The sequence below is a fragment of the Vombatus ursinus genome, unplaced genomic scaffold (assembly GCF_900497805.2).
Source record: "Vombatus ursinus unplaced genomic scaffold, bare-nosed wombat genome assembly UNPS02010219.1, whole genome shotgun sequence".
Classification (NCBI taxonomy): Eukaryota; Metazoa; Chordata; class Mammalia; order Diprotodontia; family Vombatidae; genus Vombatus; species Vombatus ursinus.
Window position 1 is genome coordinate 3450897 of NW_020949997.1, and position 25754 is coordinate 3476650.

A 25754-nucleotide genomic window follows, 5' to 3' on the forward strand; every position below is an offset into this window, starting at 1 on the left:
ATTTTCCATTTTCCAGGATGCTCAGGGAGCAGAGGAACGAGAAGCGTTAGCAAGAATGGCAGCTAATGTTGAAAATCCGGCCTCAGCAGACTCAGAGGCCTATATTGAAAAATACTTGCGAAGTGTCTTGGCTGTTGAAAACCTCCTTACTTTAGACCGTCTTCGTCAGGTCTGATGATAGAATAGCCTAACTCAGTACTTGTTGTTGGGCTTTGTTTTGTTTTGTTTTTTTAAACTGCTTGTGGGTCATGATTGTAATTGCAATTGTTTAGCTGAATTAAATACATTCAATTCAACTTGTCATCCCCTAAATCTCTTGGAACATAGGTTAGATTGGGAAAATTACTTCTGAGAGGATGGGGTGGGAAAGGAGGATTTCATTTATTCTTGTTAGAAAAGTGTTTTCAAATCTCTTTGAAAGGCAGTACTCTTGCTGACCATGTCCAAAATTTTTAACAGGGCCCTTATCTTGACTAAGCAGAAATGTCCTTTGCAGAGTTAGGGTCCCTCAAATAAGTAGATTTTTAGAAATGTTTAATAAGGGAGGAATCAAATAAAATCTCTAGGTAATCTTTAAACCTCATTTTAGCTAGTAGTTTCAAGCCTTTTAATGGAACTACTAATAAAGTACAAAATGTAACTTTCAGATTCTTTTTTCTCCTGACCACTTTCTGGTCAGTGAAATGGCCAAAACCCTGACAGTGGAAGAGAGAAGCGCATAGCTTATATAATCCTCAGACTATTTAATTGATTACTAAGTAGTCTAAAGTTGACTGTAATTAGATACTTTGGGCATATAAAGTAAGAGGCATTACTTGGGTGATTTTATATGCATTTGTATCTGTGGTGGGCCAAAGGGAAAACTTCATCTGAGCAGTACTTCTGACATAAATTTTTCTCATTATGTATTTATAATTCACAGGAAGTTGCTGTGAAGGAGCAGCTAACAGGAAAAGGAAAGCTGAATAGGAGGAGTATTAGCTCTCCAAATGTGAACCGAGTAAGCTCATAAATGTCCTTTCCTCTAATTTAGGGAACAGGTACTATGTGGAGGGGAGGGAACGTGAGATGCCTTAGCAAGGGAAGAGAGTGCTTATTCCTTCTGCTTATGTAAAGGTTGCTGGATGGGGCATTGCCACTCTTGGTTCTAATTAACCCTAGCTCTGTTACTAATTGGTGTGCCCTTGGGAACAATATCTTTTGCTGTAGCAAAAAGAGCACTTAATTTGGAGTCAGAAGGTCTGGGTCTAGGTCTCAACTTTGCTACTTAGAAGACCTGTGGCATTTAACCTGTCTCATCTGTAAAATGGGCATAATAATACTTGCACTTCTGACCTCAGAGGGTCAGAGGGACATGTTCTATCGTCCATCAACCAGTACATAAGTGGGAGCAGTTTCATGTAGCGTGTAAAGACCGTTGAACTCCGCTTCTAATCTTGGCCCTTCTACTTGCTGTGTATCCAGCTTTTCACGTGGTTCACATGGTTTAATATCTAGGACCAATAAGATTGTAGTCATTGAAAGGTGCATTACTGTCTGTCTTGCCACTACAACCCTAAGGACCATGGGGCCTTTTCTTCTGATTTGTAGCTAAAATGTCCAATATATCTTGTCTACCCACATTAGATGTGACATTCTTGAGTGCTGGATTACTTTTCTTTTCTATTTGTTTCCTCAGCATTTAGCTCAGTGTACAGTAAGTGCTTAATTACTGCTTATTTGTTCATTCAGAGTTTGATATTTTAGCTTTCTTGCCTTTTCCTCAGATATAAAATGGTGGTTTAAACTGATTATCTCTCTTATCTGCTCCAACTCTAATATTCGATTAGCCCCACATTTTTAATGAATATTAAATTCACGTTCATAGAAAAGCAGCCACTTACGGTGTTATTTTTATCTTTTCAGCTCTCTGGAAGCCGACAAGATCTTATTCCAACATACAGTCTAGGTAGTAACAAGGTAAGCATTTAATAATTCTTTTTTCTAGTAAGAGGATTATTATGGAGATTTTACAAAAATAAACCCATTTCTTTTTGAACCTTCATCTCACACATCACATACATCACATACTTAATTTTTACATGTTAATTTCTTCCCTTCCCCCCAATCCCTTATAATTCTCTTGTACAGTAATGCAGAAATGTAATGTGTATATGGTAGAAAGGGGGCGGGATCTGCAAGTATAAGACCTTGGTTTGATTGAATTTCAACTCTGAAATGTGTGGGTATTGTGACATCGGGTCACTTAACTTCCCTGAAATTTACTTTACTCATCTCTAAAATGGTGGAGTACTTTTTGTACCTCGGGATTGTTGTTGTAAAGTGTGTGTGTGTGTGTGTGTGTGTGTGTGTGTGTGTGTATACACATGCACATTTATTTATTCATTCATTCATTTTTTTAAAAAATGTGAGCTCTTATGTCTTTCCTAGGAAAATATTTCTTTTTTTCTAACTTTTCACCATGCTATCATAAGTAGATTCTTCCAGATCCTTCTGTGATTGAAATTGAGTAATAATTCCTTTTTTTTGTTTTAGTGATCAATTCAAAATACAATATATAATTGTGTATAAACAAAATAGCCCTGGTGCTTACAATAAAATAATTGTGTCATGATGGAAAACTTGTGAGCAAGAGTGAAATTATGCCTGAAAAATTATGCTAGTTCATTAGTATGTGTGTAACTTTGGTTCTTTGGACAAAAACAATACAAATAATAGTAAATGATGTGATTCTATTAGCTTGGGATCTATTTGTTGGCGTAAGCATAGTAAGACAGCTTTTCTTATAAAGAGTTAATGAGTTAAGATGGGGTCCGTGAGCTTTAAAAAATTTATTTAGTATTTTAAAAACCAATTCAATATAATTGTTTTCCTTTTGTAATCCTACGTATCACATTTAAAGACATTTATCTGAAAGGGAATCCGTAGTAGACTGACACCAAAAATGTTAAGAACCCTTACTTTAAAGGAGAACATTCTCTGGAAGTTGTACAGTGTGTTTGACACATGTTACCATCTGATATCTGCCATTTTGTGTTTTTTCCAGTTGAGGTCCTTGGTTTTCTCTATGCTGTGTGTTATATAGATGCACACCGTCCACTCACTATTACCCATGATTAATATTATGCTAAACTCAACAAATACTGTTTTATTCTGTGTACAACCACTAAATCTGCTTAAATGGTCGAATGTGCATAAGAATGGCCAACATAGGCATATTTTATTAATTTGCTAATCCTTGATGAACATCAGCCAATTGACAGAACCATGACATGTCCCAGCAGACTACATTTTTTAAGGAAGAGTAGGAAATTTCTGTCCTTATATATATTGATACTTTCTCCTTCCATTTAAAGATGTAAATTTAAAGATAGTACCAAGTAAATATTTATGGAAAGAGAGCATTAAGAAATTCGTTTTAGGAAATGCAGAGAATCATTTTAAAATTATCCAACTTGCTAAAATTGCATTTGTTGTTGTTCAGTTATTATAGGCCTATTCTATTCTTTGTGACCCCATTTGGGATTTTCTTGGCAAAGATCCTGGAGTGGTTTGCCATTTCCTTCTCCAGCTCATTTTATAGATGAGGAAGCTGAGGCAAGCAGACTTAAGTGACTTGCCCAGGGTCACACAGTTATTAATAAGTGTCTGAGGCCAGATTTGAATGCAAGAAGATGAGTCTTCCTCACTCTAGGCCCAACACTCTATCCACTATGTCACCTTGCTGCCCCAAACTATATTAGGGGTTTGTTATTTGTATGATTGGATATGGATTCAGAAGGCCTGGGTTTGAAACATGATTGCCATTTTCCAACTGTGTGACTTTTTTATCCCTCAATTTCTTCATCTTTAAAATAAGGATAATGAGACCTTTTGGTCCTCATTTGAGGGCTTTTTTGAGGGTCAAATGAGATTATTTAAGGTGCTTTGTAAATCTTAAGGAGCTACTATTATTAAATGGCTGCTATCATCATATGTCTCTGGGCCTCAGTTTCTTCATCTATAAAATAAAGGTATTCATACCTGCCCTACCTTTTTCATAGCAGTGTGCTGACGAAATAATAAAGTATGTGAAAGTTCTTTGAAAACTGTAAAGCACTACACAAATAGAAAGTATTCTTCGTTAGGTCCTAAAGGGACCCTTCCTAGCCCTTGTTCAGCATGCCCGCCTCTCCACCCACAGAAGGGCTTCGACTGGAATATTATCTTTAGAGACTCTGACTGGCAGCTACCAGTCTAAGGTGGCTAAGGGCTTTAAGATAACCTGTGATCTGCTCCGTTTCGTCATAACATGTCTGTGACAATGATGCTCTAGCAGAAAAGTCATGGTCTTCGTGATGTCTAGAAAATAGAACCAGAAAGTTAGGGTTTCCTGATTGGCTGACATGAGTGTCTATCCCTTGGCAATGTGTGTCCTTATAGCGAAGAAAGGTACATTAAACCATTACAGCTTATAGACTGAATCCCTCCCAAGTTCATCTTACTCCCTTTGTCCTAGTTATCAACTCACTAAGCAAGCCTCAGCTATTAACTTGTCTTTTCTGAGAAGCTTTCTCTATGGACAAGATAACATGCTGACCAAACAATATGAACATTGGATCCATTGGGAAGTTATTGTCATCTAAATAAATCAGTGCAGGGTGTGTGTGTGTGTGTGTGTGTGTGTATCAATCTCTTATGAATTTAGTTAATGTGAATCAGTTACCCAGCCTAATCATGGAAGGTATTGATAAAATCGAGTTCCTGAGCATGCACATCTCAGATCAGACCTTTAATCTGAATTGATCCCATCTGGGGGCTGTCAGGCTAGCAGACCCAGCCAGAATAGCCAGCCATTCTCTCTTTTCCCCGCCAAACTCTGCACTTTTTTCCTTTGGCTATCAAATGTGAAAACTTGAGGGAATAATCATGTTATTAGTTCATTAAACTAAAATTTAATGCTTCAAATGCCTGTAATTTTGTCAGTTGTTAACTGACATCCTGAACAACATCCTCTGTATCTTAGTAGGCAGTCTTTTCTGAGATACAGGGGGAAGGTAATAAACACTTTTAAGTGCTTTCTATGTTCCAGGCACTATGCTAAGACCTTCATGTATATCTCATTAGATCCTCACAACAACCCTGGGAGGTAGTAGTTATTATCCCCATTTTACATCTGAGGAAACTGTGGCAAACAGAAGGTAAGTGACTTGTCCAGGGTCACACAGCTAGTAAGTGTCTGAGGTCAGATTTGAACTCAGGTTGTCCTGACTCCAGGCCCAGCACCTGATCCACTATACCCCCTAGCTGCCACAGGTATTAAGGCCAAAACTTTGGAAAAATGTAGCTAAGCTTAATGATCAGATATAGTCCATTACCAGCCCTTAATTCAGAGTCCTTATAGCTTGGTGTGGGACCTACTAAAAATTTTATTGCACTGGAATTGTCTTCAGAAACTAAGAATCTTCTCCATTCCACGAAAGGGCATTATAGTAGAACTTTAGTCAAAGATCTCATTAATGGGAGTGGTCAGATTTGGGCATCATAAAGTTATTGTTACGTATGTAAAGAGTATTCACTCCCATTCCAGCCCCTGCCACTCAAATATAGGTCTGAGGAAAACATTCTGTTTTTCCAATTGGTATTAGCCCTCCATGAAGAGAAACCAGGATGGGAGAGAGTCATAAAATTAGACTCTTCAGGCTGTAAAAGACCTTAGACATTCAGTTTAACAAGCACCACACCTGATTCCGTTATTCTCCTTGTTGGGGACGTGAAGATGAAAAATTTCAGCCCAGCATTAGGAAGGTAACACTCAGATCAAACCCACATACCTTATTAATAAAATAAAGAACCTGAGGCCTGGAGAGGCACAGTTACCTTTTCAAGTTCATATATGAAGTTAGTGTCAGAGCTCGACTAGGGTCTAGGTCTCTTAATATCAGGGACATCTAGGTGACACAGCAGATAGAGCACCAGGCCTGGAGTGAGGAGGACCTGAATTCAGCTCTGGCCTCAGACACTTACTAGCTGTGTTACCTTAGGCAAGTCACTTAACCCCATTTACCTCAGTTTCCTCATCTGGAACATGAGCTGGAGAAGGAAATGGCAAGCCAATCTAGTGTCTTTGCAAAGAAAACCCCAAATGGGATCACGGAGAGCCCAGCACTCAAACAAATCAACAATAACAACAAATCTTAATATCAACCTAGTGTGATTTCCATATAGCACTGCCTTCTCTAACTGTTGGCTTTTTGCTTATTTCATTTATCCATTCTCCCCACTTCTTTTGGGCATAACTAGCCCATGAAAAATAAGAACATGGAAAAATAACCCCTGGCCCAAAATAACATGCTGTCCTAGTCATCTCTTCCTGCTTTCTGTTTATTTCTCTCTAAAAAGGATGTTTTGTAGAGGGAATTACTACTGGATGTAGGGAGCTGCTTCTAACTGCCGTGTCTCCCTACCTTCTCTCTTTGAGAAATAAGAGAATCCCTTATTTCCCTCTTTCTTTTCCTTTCAATAATTGGGTCTTTGAGGAGACTTTCCTCCTCTGTCCCTGATCATCGTTTTCCTCAGTCATGGAACTACAGAAGCTGATGAGTCCTTACAAAGTAGTCTTCATGGTATTCCAACTTATGGGGCAGGCTGTCTATTGAACCAACCTCTCCTTTATTGAAAATATACTCCTATTAGGTAGGGTAAAAGAGTGCTTTTCTGAACTCAAACTCATGCCTTCTCCCCCATCAGAACCAATCAAGTTTGGTCTTCAGCCGTGACCAAAGTTTTGTTGGAAAATCCAGCACATTCCCATGCCACTTGGTAGTACAGGTCAGAATGTGAAGAGATACCTTTCCTCTCCACTTATCTCCCTATCGACCACTTCTTACATCTCAGTCATCTAATTCTTTCTTTCAGTCTCAAATATTTAAGCCCCTAACCTCTTTGACCTTTATGGATTCATTGTTGGCCCAGAGCCAGTATCAAACATATTCCCAGTGACCAACTCCGGAATGTTGCCTGATCCAGATTGAAGTGTAATTGGGAAATATTTAACACAATGAGGACAAATACAATAGAACATAGATAATGTTACTTCGTGGTTTTTTAAGTCAGTAAGCAGCCTGCAGGTATCCTTATGTATGATTTAGTGGCCTCCTGTTTCTACTTGAGTTTAACACCACTGGCCTAGAGAAAATGAATATTTCAGAGATTTCATACTGCCCAAAAAGCAATTGAAATAGATGATAGATGCTTGCTTCTGTCTGGACCTAGGGAGTGCAGAGACCAAGCCATGTTGGATCTGGGTGGAGAAGCATTGTAAGGCTCACAGTCTAAAGATTACCAATTCCCTTCTCTTTCTAGGAGTGCTAGAGATCGGTTGACTGGTGCACTGTAATCCAGCCATTATGTGGGACCCTGGGAAGATCACCTGCTGTGCCCATTACTTTGAGACACATTTTCTGAAATAGCTCTAGATATTACATATCTAGCCACTACTTCAGGAAATATTTGAAAAAAAAATTGAAGAAGGGGTTCATCTAGTCTTCTAATTTCCTTGCTTTGACTCTGATGTTTTTCATTAGACAGGAAAATGGGTAATTATTGTGATCATGCCATCATCATAGAGCCTGTAATGCATTACCAGCCCAGACTGCTACCACCCACCATGAAATAGGACTTGATGAGCCATTTAGCAGGAGTGATGATATTCTCCAAATTTGACCTTCAGGAGGCATGGAAGCTGGCTCAGGTGAAATGTGACAATTAACAGAAGGTGATCTTAATAGACCTCGAACTGCCTATTTGAATAATACTATGGGTACTACTACCCTGGTCTTTAAAAAGTTCTTGAATTCAGCGTTGTCAGACCTGTTGGATCAGAGGTGGTAATTGATTTCAAAGATATCCTTAATGACCTTCCTGGATCCTAGATCCCATAACACCAAATTGGCCCAACTGCCTATTGGCCAAGCATGAAAGGCTCTCAGGAAGTGAGGACCATTCTACTGTGGACAAAGAGTAAAAGATCTCCTTGGCTGGTTGGGATATTGTCATTGTGAAACTCTCCAAGGTTTTTGAGTGGACGTAAGAGGTAGAGGGTGCATTTGATGTCCTGAATAACCAATTTACCCCAGCACCTTAGTGCTGTTTTTAGTAGGATAGGGCTGCTGAAAAAGAGTGCTAAATCTGGATTTGAATCTTGCTTTGGCCATTTGCAGCCTGTGTGTTGTTAGGCAAGTCATTTAACCATGACACACAATTTTTCCATCTATAAAATGAAGGGGTTGGGCTACAAAACCTCTCGGTTTCCTTTTCACTCTTACTCTGCAATCCTGTTTGCTATCACAAAAACATGAAATGATACATTTTACAGATCAATCACCCAAACAGGCCATAATCTTTGGAGCCACTAAATCTCATCCCAGGAGGTCCATTCTCCCAGCCTCCAGGGAGGCAAGCCAGAAATCAGGGGCATATTGAGGAGCTGGCTTCCCCTGTGTGTCTTGCAGCTTCTTTCTCCTTGTGTCTTTGACTCACTCATACCTGCCTCCCAAAGCCCTTATGCAAAGATAGTGTTGCTTCAGAGTTTTCTCTATTAGGATCCACATCTCCTTTATAGGCAGCCACGTGCAAAACACCCCAGGCTTGTTTGGAAGCCTGTTTACATAGTCAAATAAAAGAGATTATGTTTGGTTCATAATTATTCAATGTGTTAGCCTTGTTTCAGCATTCAAAAGGAGAGAAAGGTCTGCTTTTCCCAGGTGTATATGTTGATCGTAGGCCCTGTAAAACTGTTGACTTTGTCAAGACAGAAGTTCCAAGTTTGGGGTTCTGAAAATCTGATTTCTATACATAAACAGACCACCCACTGCATTGCTCCCCTGATCTCCCAGTAATCCTTGTTTTCATTTAGCTTCCATAGGGTACAGAGGAATAGTGGGGAGAGTATCTTTGGCTTAGGATTTGTTCAGGTAAGAAAGCAAGTCCAGTTCCAGGGAACCCCTCTTTATACTAGTCAGGGGGATAGGATTTGCAGACATGGCTGCTTGACATAAACTGATGGAATGCTGAAAATTTTGGCAGTGGGAACTTTTCTGCCTACTCATGGTTTGGGTGGGCTTGTGGCAACATTTTTTATTTAGTCACTTCTAAAAAAGGAAGGAAGCCCAGCAGGGCAGAGTGGACCGGCAGTGAGTAGGGTTGGGAGAAGGCCACTGGGACCACTTTCTAGAGGCCATGTCTTTGTCTTAAGGCCGAGAGGATGTCAGTGGTCTTCATTCTCCTAAACAAGTTGGCTTTTTCGTTTTTAATAATAACAATGTTAGCTAACATTTATATAGTGCTTAAGGTTTACAAAACACTTAACATGTTATCTATACTGTTTGATATTTGATATTCACAACGCTTTGAGGTAGGTGTTGTTATCAGCATTATCCATGAGTAAATTGAGATTAAGAGAAGCTTAGTGACCCACAATATCTGAGCTTAGATGTGAACTCAGGTCTTCCCGACTCCCGAGTTCTTTGCTACCAAAATGCCTTGTCTCTGATGTACTAATGGGAAGAGAAAGACAGAGTTTGTTATCTGAGTTAGCGGCCTAGTGTCTGATGGATTAGGGGGACAAGGTTTGTTATCTAAGCTTTGAAGTAGGCTGGAACAGACAGCATCTCGCCATTCCCTCCACACACACACACACACACACACACGCACACGTACACACGCGTGCATGCACACACACACGCGCGCACATACGCGCACACACACACTCAAGAATATCTTCCCTTTACTTACCAGTTCCAGATTGATTTGTATTAACAGATTTGGCTTTTAAAAGTGCAACATCCTCTCCCCCCAGTCAGTCAGTTCCCTTGATGTTCTTTACTCTTACAATCAGACCAACATTCAGTTGAGATAAACAGCCCTTTGATACGGGAGTTATGATTGGTTGAAAGGTTGAGGTGTGTATGACAGCACAAAATCTGTCTTTGGCTTGATGTGGCACCATAGGTTGCCAGTGCCTGAGTTAGGATATTAAAACTAGTTTGCAAGCCCCAGTCTCCTTAGTCCAGTTTAATTTAGTTTCCAATCTCCATTTGTCTCCTACTAAATGGAGTATGAAAATCGAATGAGTTCAGTATGTGTCTGCTGACGGCAGGTCATAAGATTTAAAGCTCACAGGGACCTTAGAGATAACCCAGCCCCCCCCTCCTTATTTTCTTGATGATGTAATTTCAAGCTTTACAAGGGAAAGAGACCTGCCCAAGGTCATATAGGGAGTCAGCTGCAAAACTATAGTTCAGGCCAAAGTCTCTATGCCGAATCCAACATTGTTTTCACTATATCACCTTTCTTCTTCTGAGACTCCTGATTTCATTCCCTCAGCTGTTATCCTCTCTTAGCCTTCTCCGTTTTTATTATGGTTGGATACTGTAGAATTTGGGGTTTTTTTTCTGGTGTTAGAATGTCTAGAATCCACTTTTTCCTCCTTTCCCAACTGCCAGCATTATATTATTTTTATATCTCATAGTGACATAAAAGACATTCTGATATTTACTGAATTAAATTAAATTGGAGTAGGCAACTCCTAAATAGCTTGCTAAAACCAGTTCAGCCATGGCAAAACAAGCAGCCTGATTCCTCTTCCCCTCTCATCCCCAGCATGTTTATTACTCAAGTTTAATATAGTACAGGAATATGAGATCAGAGCCCAGATTTCAGATTAGGGTAGTAGGCATAAAATGGTAGTCTTTCACTTTGAAAACTGAATGAGATTAGGCAAGTACAGAGAGGCAAAAAAAGCAGATCCCGTGGGAAGCTTCATTTTCCAAGTTTGTCAAATAAAGGAATTTTTAACTGAGATTTTTCCTCTTTTTTTTTTTTTAAACCTTAGCAGTAGAAAAGGAAGGCCACTAAGGGCAAGCTTCACAAGAGGCTATTTAAAACCTTTTCCACTATCCACCCTTTTAAACAATCTAGCAGATTACTTTAACTCTTGCTTTACTGAGATCAAGGTCATTTGATTTGATCTCCTCCAGTTCTGTTCCCTTCCCCCCCCAAATAAGCAAAACAACCGCTCCTCTGTATTTTCAGACAGGCTGCCCAATTACTCCATATCTTATATAGGTCCTGCATATGGACTGATCTGAGATCAGAATTGTCTAGGAGGAGGAGATCAGATTAAATTACATTTAGTAAATTACCCCATGGTTTCAGTGGCTCCAAGGTACATGTTGCTCAGTCTTTTTAACATCTGTAATTTCTCATTGGCTTCGGCTGGCATCAGTATTCTCCTCTTTGATTATGGATCCTGGAACTCGGATTCTTATTGTCTAAAAACTAAAAATGAAATTGAGCCAAAGGGCAATGGAAGGACTCATCATGGGTAAGTAGGTTGTATTTTTTTGTAGCATGTTGTTAGCAATAATGATTATTGCCTATGATAAATGGCATAAAAGACAGCCCCAGATAAGTGTGACTGGAAGAAGAAATGGATCAATTATGAGGGTAACAGGTAAACAGTATCTTTGCTGCACTGGCACCCACAAATAGAAAAGTAATTTTACTCCCTTTGTTGCTTTTTTTTTTCTTCTTAGAAGTAGAGGTGATTTGCCTCCTACCTCTTATATCTTTACTTCAGTCATCCTTCTGTCTTGTGGTCTTCAGTATCCCCTCTGCACCACCTCTTCTTCCCCTCTTCCTTTTCTTGTTCTGAGGTCTCATCTATCCTTTAAAAACTAGGAGCTTAAGGGCAGCTAGGTGGCTCAGTGGATAGAGCACTGGCCCTGAATTCAGGAGGACCTGAGTTCAAATCCAGCCTCAGACACATAACACTTACTAGCTGTGTGACCCTGGGCAAGTCACTTAACCCCCATTGCCCAAGCAAAAATAAATAAATAAGTAAAATAAAAAATAAAAACTAGGAGCTTTCCTTTCCTCAGCCCCACAAGTGTTTCAAGATACAGGATTCTCTACTTTGCTTCACAACTAGAATGAGTAGTTCTCGCTACCCAACCCTTTCTCTCTTTGGTTCCTCTCAGTCTAGCTTCTACAACTACCACTCTCCTGAAACTGCTGGAAGGTGTCACCCAGGAATGCTTCTGTTAACAATTTTTTTCTCATTATTCTGGGTTAGGCCTGACCCAGGCTAATTCAGTCATTAAAGCTAAGGGTTAAAATCTGACAAAGCACTCACAAATCATAAAATGCTACAAAATCTACTTTATTAATCCTAGTGAAAAGACTATAACTTCAGAGTTAAAAAGATTTTAAAGACTACTTCTCTATACCTCCACAGTAACCAGTGTACTAGGTCAACAAGACATTCCTAGAGGACAGCAAATGCTCAGATAAGACTTCCAATACCAATTCCCACTTGACTGGGGTTTTCTAAGCTTTAGACCAAGGGTTGGGGAACCTGTGGCCTCAAGGCCACATATGACCCCCTAGGCCCTCAAGTGGGACCCTTTGACTGAATCCAAACTTCACAAAACAAATCTCCTTAATGAAAGGATTTGTTCTGTAAAATTTGGGCTCAGTCAAAAGGCCACACCCAAGGACCTAGAAGGCCACAGTTTCCCCATCCTTAGTTTAAGCTGAGGAAACTCAATGGCATCCCTGTATCCTTAAAGGGGGCCCAGAGCATTCCTTTGGAGCTGTTGCCCTCTAGGGAGGCAAAGGAAGAGAGGCTCCCAGTATGCCTGGCTAGCAATGGACATGGTACCTGTGGCAGCTCCACATCCCCAGGCAGCCCCTGAAGGAAGCAACAGCAAAGTGAATGGGCCAATTGGAGTGCAAATCAGACACTGTTTCTACCACACTCATTGTCTTGGACATCTTTGGTATTTTTAACACTTGACCATGCCCTGTTTGAAACAATAAAATAAAATTCTCTGCCTTTGGCTCCTGTGACATTATAGCATTCTGTGTTTTTTTCAGACTGTTGCCATCTACAACTCCCCTTCTTGTTCTAGCTCCTAAATATTGGTTTTCTCCAGGGATCTGTATTTTTTCCTTTGACATCTCATCCCATGGCATCAACTGTTAATTCTTTGCATATGACTCTCAAATGTAATATTCTAGTCCTGACCTCTTTCCCAATCTTTGGACCCTTCCATTTTCAACTGCCTTTAGTAGTCTGACGAACGGGTGATGTTTCTAAAACCTGCCTCGATTCCTGATTTCCTGGGGGTTTTTTTGGTTTGTTTTTGTTTGTGAATGGTACCACCAATCTCTTATCCATGTTCAAAATCTTCATGTCTTCTTTGACTTCCTCTTGCACCCTCTCTCTCCCAATATACTGAAGCTTATTGCTTATGCTTCTGGATCAGGGGTGGGGAACCTGTCGCCTTGAGGCCACATGTGGCCTCGAGGCCACAGGTTCCCCACCCCTGTTCTAGACTCTGTACTGTCTTTAGTCTCTTCTTGCATTTCCATTCTCATTCACATCATCTTCGTGTCCAGGCCTTTTTCTTCTCTCATTTAGAGTACTTCAATGGGCCTCTAAGCAGTCTTCCAGTAGTTTGCGTTGCACATATTTATGCAGAGTTAATATGTGGCAAAACTGGGAAGAGGGGGAGGGGCTTCCAAAAACAAAACAAAACAAATTTAGGCTTGATGTAAGGACATATTTCCTAACAAGGATTAGGGTGACAAAGGGTGTGAGTTCTGTGTCACTAGAGAGTTTCAACTTTTTTAGGTATGGTATAAATCAGACTCTGTGGGTTGGACTAGATGACCTTTGAGGAGAGATGTGCTGAAACCAATTCAGACTACCTGGTGATAGCATGTACACCTGAGAAATCAGGAAAGGCTATTCATCAAGGCTTGGTTTATTGTGTCATCCTGTTGATTGTCTAGACTTAAGAAAGTAAGAGAAAATGTTAATGCATATTAGAACAAGTATGTTGTATGCACATTTTTTCTTTTCTTCAGAGAGCTGATTGCTAAACATTTACCAGCATACTGCTGCCTCTAATGTACTTTCCAACTCTGAGATTCTGAACTTAAGCAGTTCTTTAATTCTAGTATATGTCTTAACTTCCCTATTGGATTGTAAGCTCCTTGAGAGCAGGGATCTAGGCTTATAAGGCTTTGTGTCTCTGTTAGCACTTAGTGCAATGTCTTGCACATGCTAGGCACTTATCATCTGTGGCATTCAATTGACTGCATAGTATATTGAAGTTGGTTAAAAAGAGAATCGGTGTTTTCTCGGGGTGGTGTGAAATGTATATAATCAGGCTCTGAATATGTAGTTTTCACTTTAAACACTTGGGGCTATGATTGAGGAAAGATGATGAGGGGAAAAATAAGTTATTAGCTTCTTCAGCATAACGTTTCTAGAGATGTGAAACTGTTGTTTAGAGATAAAGAGCCATTTCTTTGATGTTGAGTTAGTGAGTATTGTTCATCATTTCATTTTTTGTTATCCTTCCTTCTGAAACAATTCCATTCTATTCCAAAGACATTTGAGAGATTAAGGCATCCCCGTTCTTGCATGATAACTGCTGCACACAGTTGGCATGTCATCTTCCTCAAGGTTAAGAGGACTGTTAAGGTAGACTGATAGAAATGAAAACATTCTCTCATTTGTCATTATAGGCAGGGTTATAAATATGTTCAGATTATCAAAACTCTATATATTTCTTTGCCAGTGTTCCCTTTTGAAAGGTTTGGAGAGATGAGACCTTAAGAGCTGTGATTCTTACTCAAGTCTGCTAGTGTCATTATTGCAGCATGGGTGGCGGTGGGTAGGGTGCTGCCAACTGGGAAAAATGAGCTGTGAAGTTAGTGGAGCCTTGAATGTGCATTGGAGAAAAGGTGATACCTGTACTATTCGTCACTGGATGATTATACACCAAGCAGCCGTGGTGTGGACTCTAAATCAGCTCCTTAGTTTCCTTCTTAAGGGACACAGTGTCAGCTGCCAGCCAAGAAGGAAAAATCTAGGATATAAAAATAAATCTATTCCAAAATTAAGTGAGATGTCTTAGAAACAACCTTGTATCAGCTTGACACTGCATATATACCGAGCATGAATCTTTTTTTCCCTTGGGAGGCTCAGACGACCATTGACCTTAGCATTCAATCATTTGTCTGTAGTAACTCAGAATACACAAAACTGTAGTTTCCCAGACAAATAATTAGATATAAATGTAAAAAAGCCACATTAATATAACATTAAAGTGTGTAAATTGAAGTGTGATTCATAGCAGCATGACCTATCCTACCACAGAGCATTTTAGAGTTAATGGGTTCCCTAAGTACTCAAATTTAGGCACTTACCACGTGTATGTCTTGTATAACTTGTTGACCTAAATTGCATTTCCCTAGCCTTGGTGATAATTTTCTAGGAACTTGTGATTCAGCAATTCAACAAATATTTCTTGAGCAACTGGTCAAGTGTGCAAGATATTCACTGTGCAGGGGAGGATGGGGAGTGGAGGGAGTGTGTGTGGGTGTGGGTGTGTGGGTGGGTGTTTAACAAAGAAACTAGATGTGGTTCCTGGCCCAGGGTAGGGGGGCAGAGAGAAGATGGGGGGGATGGAGTTTTTTAATGATGATCTCTATGCTAGATTAACAGATATGGGTGATTCTATTACCCTCAAAGCACTTTCAGAACTATAGAGTATTGAGGATGCTCAGGTTAAAAGCAGAATTCTAGTGTGAGTTCTTGGAATTTTTAGGCCTGGCAGCAGGAATCCTGGTAAAGCTATGTTGTTCTTGTTAGACAAAAATCCTTTAAGCAGTGAGAGAGGTAGCAGCATCTGTCCTACATACTTATAGACAAGCTCAGGACTTCTTCACTGAAGGGAGATGCCCATTTTACTTACATTTTGTGTCTATATTTTAGTGTGTGTATGTTAATTGCCTAGTGAAGTTCAACAAAACCTCTTTTGGGGTCAAACAGAGCTTTTTTCCTTAGGAAAGATTGATAGTAGTGATACAGTAAATCACATTTGTCACTCTAAAATTTATTGAATAGTTTCCCCACATCAACCTTGTGCAAAGGATAGGACAAGTATATGCCTCCATTTTATAGGAGGGATGGAGAGGAAGGGGAAGGGGTGCTTTCCAGACAGGAAGAACAGCTTGGCCTGCTGCACATTGGTGGGAGAAAGGAGGCTGGTCAGGGAGTGGCTAGGTAGTTCACGAAAGAGAATAATGCAGAATAAGGCCCAAAAGGTACATAGAAGCCAGGCTGAAGAGGTCTTTTAAATCTGGCATAAGGGTTCTTATTCAATCTTATGGGAAATAGGAGTCCACTGAATTCCTCGGAATAAGTCCAGCAAGGACTGACCAGTGTCTTCGTCTTTGCATTGGGAAGTTCATTTCCCCATGTAGAGGTGTGAAAGACTGAAGTCTGGAGAAACTACAAGTTTGGACAGTCAAGAAGCTATTATAATATTCTAAGTTAGAGATGATAAGGACTTGAACTAGTGTGGTGGCCTTGGAGAAGAGCAAGAAGAAGAGATGTTATGTAGAGAGTTGTTAGAAAGACAGATTGGGGTGAAGATGCTGAGGAACTTGGTTTCGGAGGTATTCAGTGGGAGACTCTCTTGGAGAATCTTTTTGAAGAAAACCCTTCTAGTGCTCGATCTAAGATCCTAATCATTCCTGAGATGATTATGTGGCTATGTGGCTTGTAAAGTGCCACTATAGTCCAAACTGCAGCTAGTTTATCTAAAGTTGAACTGGTTTGTCCAAAGCCATCTGGTATTAGTTAAAAATAGAAAGGTCAGTGCAACAAATTAGACAAGGGATAACAAGAAACAATGAACCCAACTACTCAGGGTTTGATAAAGTGGAAAACATAAATTACCAAGGAATGGGGTGGGGGAGATCTATTCTTAACCAAACAAGAGATGGAGGCAGTTACAAAAGTAAAATAGATAACTGCTTATCTGAAAACTGAAAAGCTTCTGCACAGACAAAATTAATGCATGTAGAATAAGAAGGGAAGTAGTTGAATGGGGGGGAAACGAACTTTGTATGAAATTTCTCTGATGATGGTTTGGTATCCATGGTATATAAACAATTATGTTGTGTGTACACAGACACACACACACACACACACACACACACACACACACACACAACGTTGCCTATGGAAAGATGAAGAAACCAGATATCTTTGGGCTCCTTTTTGTACAGCTTTCTGTTCCCTGTGACTAATAAGCATTCTAATAAATCCATACTTTACATATTCAGATTAACCCACACATTATAATAAATCCACAAATAAAAAAGATCCTAAAGAACGATAATATGGATTCAAGACACTTGTGTTCTTATTCAAGCTCAGCCACTTACCAATTGTATGACCTTGGGTAAGTCATTTAACACTTCTGGCTCTTAGTTTATTAATCTGTATCATAGGGATGTGATACTTGGCCCATGTTATCAGGCCGTTGTGAGGATCAAGTTAAATTATGAATGCAAAAGATTTTGTAAACTATAAAATATTCTTCAGTTCTAACACATTGTTATCATTTTTCAGTTTAGGAAACTGAAGGGGAAGGAAGAAAAAAGAATAAGCATTTATATAGCACCTGCTATGTGCTAGGCACTGTGCTAAGCACTTTATGAATACTATCCCATTTGTTCCTCACAACAATACTGTGAGGTAGATTATTCTCCCCATTTTATGGTCAAGGAAGCTGAGACAGGTTAAATGACTTGGCAATGGTCACAAAGTTAATAGGTGTCTGAGGCTGGATTTGAATCCAGGTCTTTCCGGACTCCAAGCCCAAGGCTCTAACCTCTGTACCCCACCTAGGTACCTCTAGGTCTAGATATAGTTTTATTTTCCTCAAGGCAACACAGGTAGTTCGTTTCAGAAGACTAGAACTTCCATTTCCAGATTCTCAGTCTCCTCTTTCCTTTAGACTTTTTTTTTGTATCGTGGACCCTTTTGGCAGTCAATCTGCTGAAGCCTGCAGATTCCGCAGAATCATGTTGCTAAATGCATAAAGTATAACACATAGGATTTCAAAGGAAACCAAAGATTAGTGAAAATAACTCTATCCATGGACCAAGGGGTGGGGAGGTGGGGGCTCTGTGTTAAAAAAAACAACCCTGATCTAGAAGATAATACAAAGTAATAGCAATACTGTTTGATGATCAGCTGTGAATGACTTAGCTCTTCTGAGCAATACAAAGATCCAAGACAGTTCTGAAGGACTCATGATGATAATGCCATCTACCTCCAGAGAAAGAATTGATGGAGTCTGGATGCAGATCAAAGCATACTTTTTTTTTAACTTTATTTATTTTTTGGGTGAGGTTTTGGGTTTTTTTTTCTTTTTTTTTTTTTTGGTTCGTTTTTTTGTTTGTGTTTTCTTTCACAGCATGACTAATATGGAAATAATGTTTTGCATGCACATGTATAACCTATATCAAATTGCTTACCGCCTCAGGGGCAGGGGAGAAGAGGGAGCGAGGGAGAGGATTTGGAACTCAAAATTTAAAAAAAATGTAAAAATTTGTTTTTACACGTAATTGGAAAAAATGAAATATTTTTTAAAACAGAATGTATGATCTAGACCATAATGACCACTCCCATGTCATAAAAGAGTGCAAATATTTTGTGAAAAACAGGAGTTACTTGTTGTAGTTGATAGATTCTTGAGGATGAAGGACCTGAAGCGTGGGGTGAGAAATAGGAGTTGAGGGAGAGAGATGAGTCATGATCAAGTAAGCTGGAGCATTGCCTGGTAACTCACTTTTTTTTTTTTTTTTTTGGTGAGGTAATTGGGGTTAAGTGACTTGCCCAGGGTCACACAGCTAGTGAGTGTTATGTGTCTGAGGCCAGATTTGAACTCAGGTCCTCCTGACTCCGGGGCTGGTGCTCTATACAGTGTGCCACCTAGCTGCCCCGTAACTCACTTTTCAGTGAGGATTACCATGTCAAGTTCATCAAGCATTTTCCTGGATGGGCAGATTATTGTCAGAGAAGATCAATAATGTGTTCCTTTCAAATCCTTTGGAAATCTAGTTCCTTTCTAGGGACTTTTGTGAGTCAGGTTTGTTGTTTATATAGAACATAAATATTTAATCTGTATTTCATAGCTATAGTTATAGCTATTTTTTGTAGTCATAGCTATAGTTATTTTTGTATGTGTTTTTTTCTTTGGTCCACTTGAGTGTTACAGTTCTTCTTTGTTACTTGCATACCTTTATTAAGCCCTGTATGCATTGCTTAGAAAGTGCATAGGGAAATGTGGCATTCTCTGAAGTAAACAGAACCAAATCACTTAGAGCTTAATGATTTGAAGATCAGCACTTGAGTCATAACTAAGAGCAGATAGGTTTTCAGTCCAGGTGTAAGAGCTTCAAGAAGCTTTTCACTTCTTACCCTTTGGGGGCACTGTGCTGTTGCTTCTGAGTCCCTTAGTAGTTCGAAAATCCCACATTTATTGATGTGGTTATGCACCCATGAAATGCCAGTTGAAACAAAAAAGTAATGCCATGAAACAGTAGTGAAAAATGAATTTGGAAGAGCTACGTATTCTAGGAGTGACGCTGAGGTTCTTTTCCCTATGATGTTGGTATTGGCTTGTTGTGAGTTTTTTGTACAGATAGATCATCTTCTGTTTACTTATTAAATGAATCCGTTCTTACCTAAGGGTATTGTGAGAATTAGCAGTGCTTTTTCATCAGCAGCATTGTTTAAGGCAGTACTATAATCTATTCAGCTTGCCTGGAATCATACCCTATCTTACAATGATTTCTCATTAATTCTTACCACTGAAGGAGACACTTGAAGTCGACTCCCAGCTACCTGCTCTGAGTCTAATGGTGTTTCTGCTAAACCATATCTAAAATAAAGATATTCTACTAGATGACCTCGCAGATATCTTCAGCTCACAAGAACCATTTAGAAAAATTTCTAAAATGCTATTAAAAGAACATTTAATGTTATTAATTCATAAATCTATTAATTCACAATGTGTGATAATTATTTTTGAATTATTTACATTTTATTGTGGAAGAAAAAGAAAGGTTCATTAATCTGTTGCCTCCAAATTCTTTTCATTCTGTCATACATTTACAGGTGTTTAAATTTGCAACAGTAGCCCCCACACTCTTAAAATTAGTGCAAGAGAAGGCTGTATAGATGAACAGGAAGAAGAGGAGGTCTTTGAAAATATAATTTTATTGGCAACATCGGGAAAACGAATTTTTTTAAAAATCTAGCAACAAACAGACACTCCACTAGTCCTGGGATCCAATTGTGGAGGTAAAATAAGGAAGAGAGAAGAGGAAGACCAGTGGTGTCCAAGTAAACAAGCAGAAGTGGCCTCAGCAAGGTCCATGGAGCCAAAGGAATAGGGAAGAGTTTTCCTGGGTGGTGGCAGTTGTGTGGGGAGATTGTGTGTAGTTTTTCTTTGTTAGACGAGACCTCTGATTTCCTCAGTGTATGATACTGCCACTGCAGATGACAGCCTACTCTCCAACTTGAGTCTTAGAGAGTTGTTGGTGGCATTGAGAGGTTAAGTGACCTGCCCACAGTCCTACAGACAGTATGAGGCAGAGGACTTGAACTCATGTTTTCCTGACTTCAGGACCAGCTCTTCTCTCTCTGCCATGGTACATTGCCTCCTTTCACTCTTCAAAGAAGGATACTTCTCTGCACAGTTTGATAGAAAGTTGTATATCAAACCACAAAAAGATGAAGTTTATTGCAAACTATAGCTCTAAAACAAACATGAAATACTTTTATCACTATGTGTGCCAAGATATTCTCTGTATGATAAAAAGTTGAGTCAGAGAGTTGGATTTAAAAAAATAATTATCAGGTTTTTGGGTGGTGTGGGGCCAAGGATTTTTAATTTATTTCTTTAATAGTGTTTTATGTACCCAGTTCTATCTATGTGTGCAGAACCTTGGGGATAAAAAGATGATTTTGTCCTTCTTAGGGTCGGTGGGAAAGTCAACAAGATGTTTCCCAATCAGAACATTCCAGAGGGATGACTCCAGCTCGTCCATCTCTTTCTCATGGTCCCCAGGACAACCATTCCCCTGAACCAGGTGAGTGCCATTTGTCCTTTCTCGATTACTGTGCTCAAGGATGGCTAGGATTATGGACTGTCTATCCAGGTAGTTAGATGGTACCAGTTAGTTTGTCCCTTTCTCACTCTCTCCCTCCTTGCCTTCCTTCCAGAAACCTTTATTTTTTTAAAATGTTTGCTCTGTGCAGAGCACTGAACTTGACATTGAAAGCAAAAGTATTAGCATCACATGATAACTTTATTTGGTGCAAAATAAAGTGCTATGTTAAAGACCCACAACAAGATCTGCATTTGCTCCATTCCTACAGCTAGAAAGTATATTGAAGCCAAATGTTTGACCCTACTTTTTTTTAAATCCCCAAGGACAAAAATTTCCCAAGGGACCATGGTAGTCTTTTTCAGTGTTCAGTTACCTCTATAGTCTAATTATTTATACTGCTTGAACTAGCTCTTACACAGTTTATGTTCATTTACTTTTGTCTATCATATATAGAGATGCAAAACAAATGGTACATTTTATTCTTTTATGAAAATCAGGCATAGTTGTATATTATTTATTTTGTAGGTTATCATCATATTTTAACATTAATTCAGAAATTTTAGTAGTCTTTTGTTTAAATTAATTCTCCTAGTGATGTAGGGATATACACACATATATTTTTATATAAAAGAAACACTTTTATAATGTTGATTTACAGTGAGGGACATGTTTTATGGCCCTCCCCTAAAGTTTCAGGAAAAATGAGAATCATAAAAGCATAGAAAGAGACTACCAGAGCATATATGTTTTATGCAATAGAGTAATTGAGGAAAACTTTTTAAAAGTTGGCTGCATTAAGATCAGAGACTGAATAACTGTCTTCCCATTGGTTGTTGTCTCCTATCATGAACTATCTGTGTAGTCTTGGCTGTGTCATTTAACGTCTAGGTCCCAGTTATCTGGCTTAAGTGATGACTGGAACTAGATACAAGGCAGCTGGGAGGAGAATTGAGAAATAATAGCTTTTCCATCATCTTGGATGACCTAATTTGTGTGCTTGTTGGCCAAGAGACACTTAATAAATTAAAGAGAAATAGAGGACAAAGTGGTCTACGTGGGCTTGAGGGTACTTTGGAACTTTTCAGTCTCTGTTTTTCCATGAATTGATAAACTGACTTTTCTGTTTCAATTAGCAGTGGGGAAAAAAATGTTATATCTTATATGTTTGAGTGAGTCAGTTACACACGTACATGTGTATACCCACCACTTTTTGGTGGCCATAGAATGTCCCCAGCTTCCTAGGCATCAGAAATATCATGTGCTAGTAGGTGGATGACTCAGAACAACGCTTTTCACTATTGAAAAACCATTGAAGTTGCATGTCATTTTACTCACAAATGAGTAAAGCACACTCTTTGTTTAAAGTGTAAATGAACCTGCCACTAGAACATATATCAGAAGCAATACACCTTACAAGCACTGTAGAAATCCTCTTATTTGAGAGGGAAGAACACTCTTCTTTTTGGACTGGAATAGCATTTGCTTGGTTTTAGAGACAGAGATATCAGAAGGGGACCCCTTGGGGTATCTTAGAAACAACAGGAATTAGGGCCTATTGAGAGTATCTAGGTGGTATCTGCCAAGGGAAAGGGAACACTATGGCATTTGAAAATAAGGTAGTGTCATACATATTGTACTGGTTCTTTTTTCAGTCATCTTTTAGTGATAACCTTTCTGAGGTTATATTATTAGAACAATCACAAATGGTACTTGGCAAAATCTTGTGGAGACAAAATGCTTGTGTAATTGGTTTTGTTTTATCTTTTTTTTTTTCCTTTTTAATATTGTTGATAGGACTTGGTGGCTTAGCAGCCTCCTACTTGAATCCAGTAAAATCCTTTGTGCCACAGATGCCAAAGCTGCTTAAGTCCCTCTTTCCTGTCCGAGATGAGAAAAAGGGCAGACAGCCATCTCCTCTTGCACAGCAGGTAAAAAAATAAATAAATAAAACAAACCCAGAATGTAACAATGAGCATTTCTCTAATGCCTTGTTGGCTGAATTCTGTTTCTGGTGCTTCAGTTAGAGGGATGAGGACGGGTAAGGTTGGGGGAGTTAGAACTGGGCTTTTAGTCACAGTGAAAGCCTGTGATCATTTTCCATCCACTCTCTTCAGAGATAAGAGAGCTGTTTAAACTTATTGATACTTACAATCCTTTTTGCTTTTAAAAAATGCTAAGTGTGCTACTAATGTGATTTATGGTAATATCACTTAGAGCAACAATAGTAGAATTTATGAAGTGCACTTAGTGTTGTTTGCGTATTGCCAAGTGGAAAATGTAATTCTATTTTTAATTCTTGATTTCATTCCTCATATCAAACAACCTGGTCCCACCACAGCTCTTCCCCTCAATCCTTCTGTCGTCCTGTCCCCTCCACCCCACCCCAATTACCTGTCCTTTGATTTCAGCTATTGCCTGTTAGGCACCTGTTTCATTTATTTCTTCTAAAAACCTACCTATCCTAGTTATTCTGACTTCAGTCCAGCCAATCAAGGGATGTATGTGGAAGATTTGGTCTTCTAGGTGAAAAGGCTTTTCTAATCAGTCAGGAAGCTTCTTGTGTCCAAGAGAGGACAACGGGGCCCTGTTAGAAATGCAGTTTCTAACTTTATGTAGGTGTGAACTCAGCAGAAAATGATAAATGAGGATTTATTTATAGTCATTCAAAAAACACATGCAGTGCAAGTTCAGCTGTTGAAATCGTTTCTTTAACACCACCTTCTTCACATTCTCTAAATATTAAGAGTTACAGAATTGCAGGTGAGCTGCCAGTTTAAAGAAAACTTGTTGGTAATTATAATTCATTCTCCAAGGCATCGGGACAGCCTATGGGTTTAGATGTGTTTTTTTAAGCCATCAGGATGTTTCATTTGTAATTCCCCCCCCCCCCTTCAGTATTTCCTACCAAGGGATCTTCTAGCACATTGGATAGAAAAAGTAGACACTCCCCATATTTTAGAGTAGTTGAAAACACACTCTAAACAATACTAAACACAAAGTACTTAAATTGCTTGCTGAATTGAAACCATGTCTTTGGTAATTCAGTGAATATATGGGAGGGGATTTATACACCAGGGGAAAGTGAGAATTCACATTTTCTGTTTTCTCTCTTGCCTAAGTACTTCCTATCTCAACCTTTTCTGTACAGCGTAGCTGCTATTTTTTTTCAAAGTAGAATAATCTCAGTTGAAAGAAAGCCATAGACTCTTTTTTTTTTAAATCATGGAATCTGGATAATAGAGTTTAAATAGTAAACTTAATCTACTTGAACTCTGAGGATGGAACAAGTCAAATCATTTGCTGCCTAGAAGGAATTATCTGTGTTTTCACTACTTTGGCAGTCTATGACCAGATATTCCCTAGACTGTATAAAAAGTATAGGAATTAAAACAGGACTTTGTAATTTGCCCATCCTGTCGCCCAAGGCACAGTTTAAGGACAGACTGTGCTAAAGTGTTTTAAAGAAACTTCATTCACATAGGTAACTATTTGTGAGCCTTTGTTGTTGTTCAGTTTTGTAGTTGTGACCAACTCTTCATGACCCCATTTGGGGTTTTCTTAGCAAAGATACTGGAGTGGTTTGCCATTTCCTCCTCCAGCTCATTTTACAGATGAAGAAACTGGGGCAGATGAGGTCAAGTGACTTGTCCAGGGTCACACAGCTAGTAAGTATCTGAGGCCAGATTTGAACTCAGGAAGATAAATCTTCATTACTCCAGGCCTGGAACTGTATACACTGGGCCACCTAGCTGCCCTTATAAGCCTTGCTTCTTAAGTTTAAACACAACTAAGAAAGTGAAAAAAGAAAATAGCTTTATATTTGACTTCAAGGATGATCAAGGAATTATGTGAAAAACTCATTTTATTAAAGCATCTTTAGTAATAATAATAGAAGAGGGAAATGGTTAAATGTACAATCATTATAAATGTGGATTACATGGGGAAGGTTCTCCTTTACCCATATTATTTAAATATCTTTTGGGGTTTGGATTTGTTTTTTAATTTATTACCTTTTTGTTAATATCAAAAGAATGATAAAAACCAAGCTCGTATTATGTTTGTCCTTGGTTTTCCTTTTGCATTTCTACTTCACCAGTGAAAATTTAGTTCTTTATTTAACTTTAATGTAATTTCCAGTAATAGGAATAAAACAAAATGCAGCCTGCTTCTGGTGTTCTGTGGAACTAGACTACAGCAAACTTCACTAGAGTAGAATTAGATTCACATGGAAATTAGATTTGTTGTCTAAAATCTTGGGGTTTTTTTTTCCTCTATGTGTGTCTCTCTGTCTCTATCTATCTCTTTCTCTCTTTTTTCATAGAATTGTGATGAAGTAGGAGTATATCTCAGGCAAGTCATTACGGCAACCCTTAACCTAACAGACGTAAGTCTAGCTAGCAGGATTACACTATCCTGTTACTGTCTTGAGATAACTTTTTGCTGCCCCACCCTTTAGTAAAAAATGGAGATATTTCCGTTAAGATCCATGTCTTTAGATTCCAGCCTTCATCCTAATTTCTCCACTTTTCTCCTATTTGGTATAGTCCAACACAAGTACAAGCAGTTCGACTTGGCTGAGGAATTATCTAAGAGGTCCTCTTAAGGAATACTTTCTGCAGCATTTTTAACATGTGGTCATGTGTCCTACAATGAAGGAAGATGCATTACTTTTTCTTTCTTTCTTTCTTTCTTTCTTTCTTTCTTTCTTTCTTTCTTTCTTT

General features: G+C 39.0%; 1 protein-coding gene across 1 annotated transcript in view; it reads left to right on the forward strand.

Moving 5' to 3' along the window:
* Positions 1 to 25754, forward strand: part of KIF13B (kinesin family member 13B) — a 246338-nt gene that overhangs the window by 195445 nt on the left and 25139 nt on the right. Inside the window, exons 33-37 of the mRNA XM_027853795.1 lie at positions 17 to 169; positions 923 to 1000; positions 1906 to 1959; positions 20901 to 21012; positions 22828 to 22961. Of these exons, the coding sequence (XP_027709596.1) occupies positions 17 to 169; positions 923 to 1000; positions 1906 to 1959; positions 20901 to 21012; positions 22828 to 22961 (531 nt within the window). The remainder of the gene's footprint in view (positions 1 to 16; positions 170 to 922; positions 1001 to 1905; positions 1960 to 20900; positions 21013 to 22827; positions 22962 to 25754) is intronic.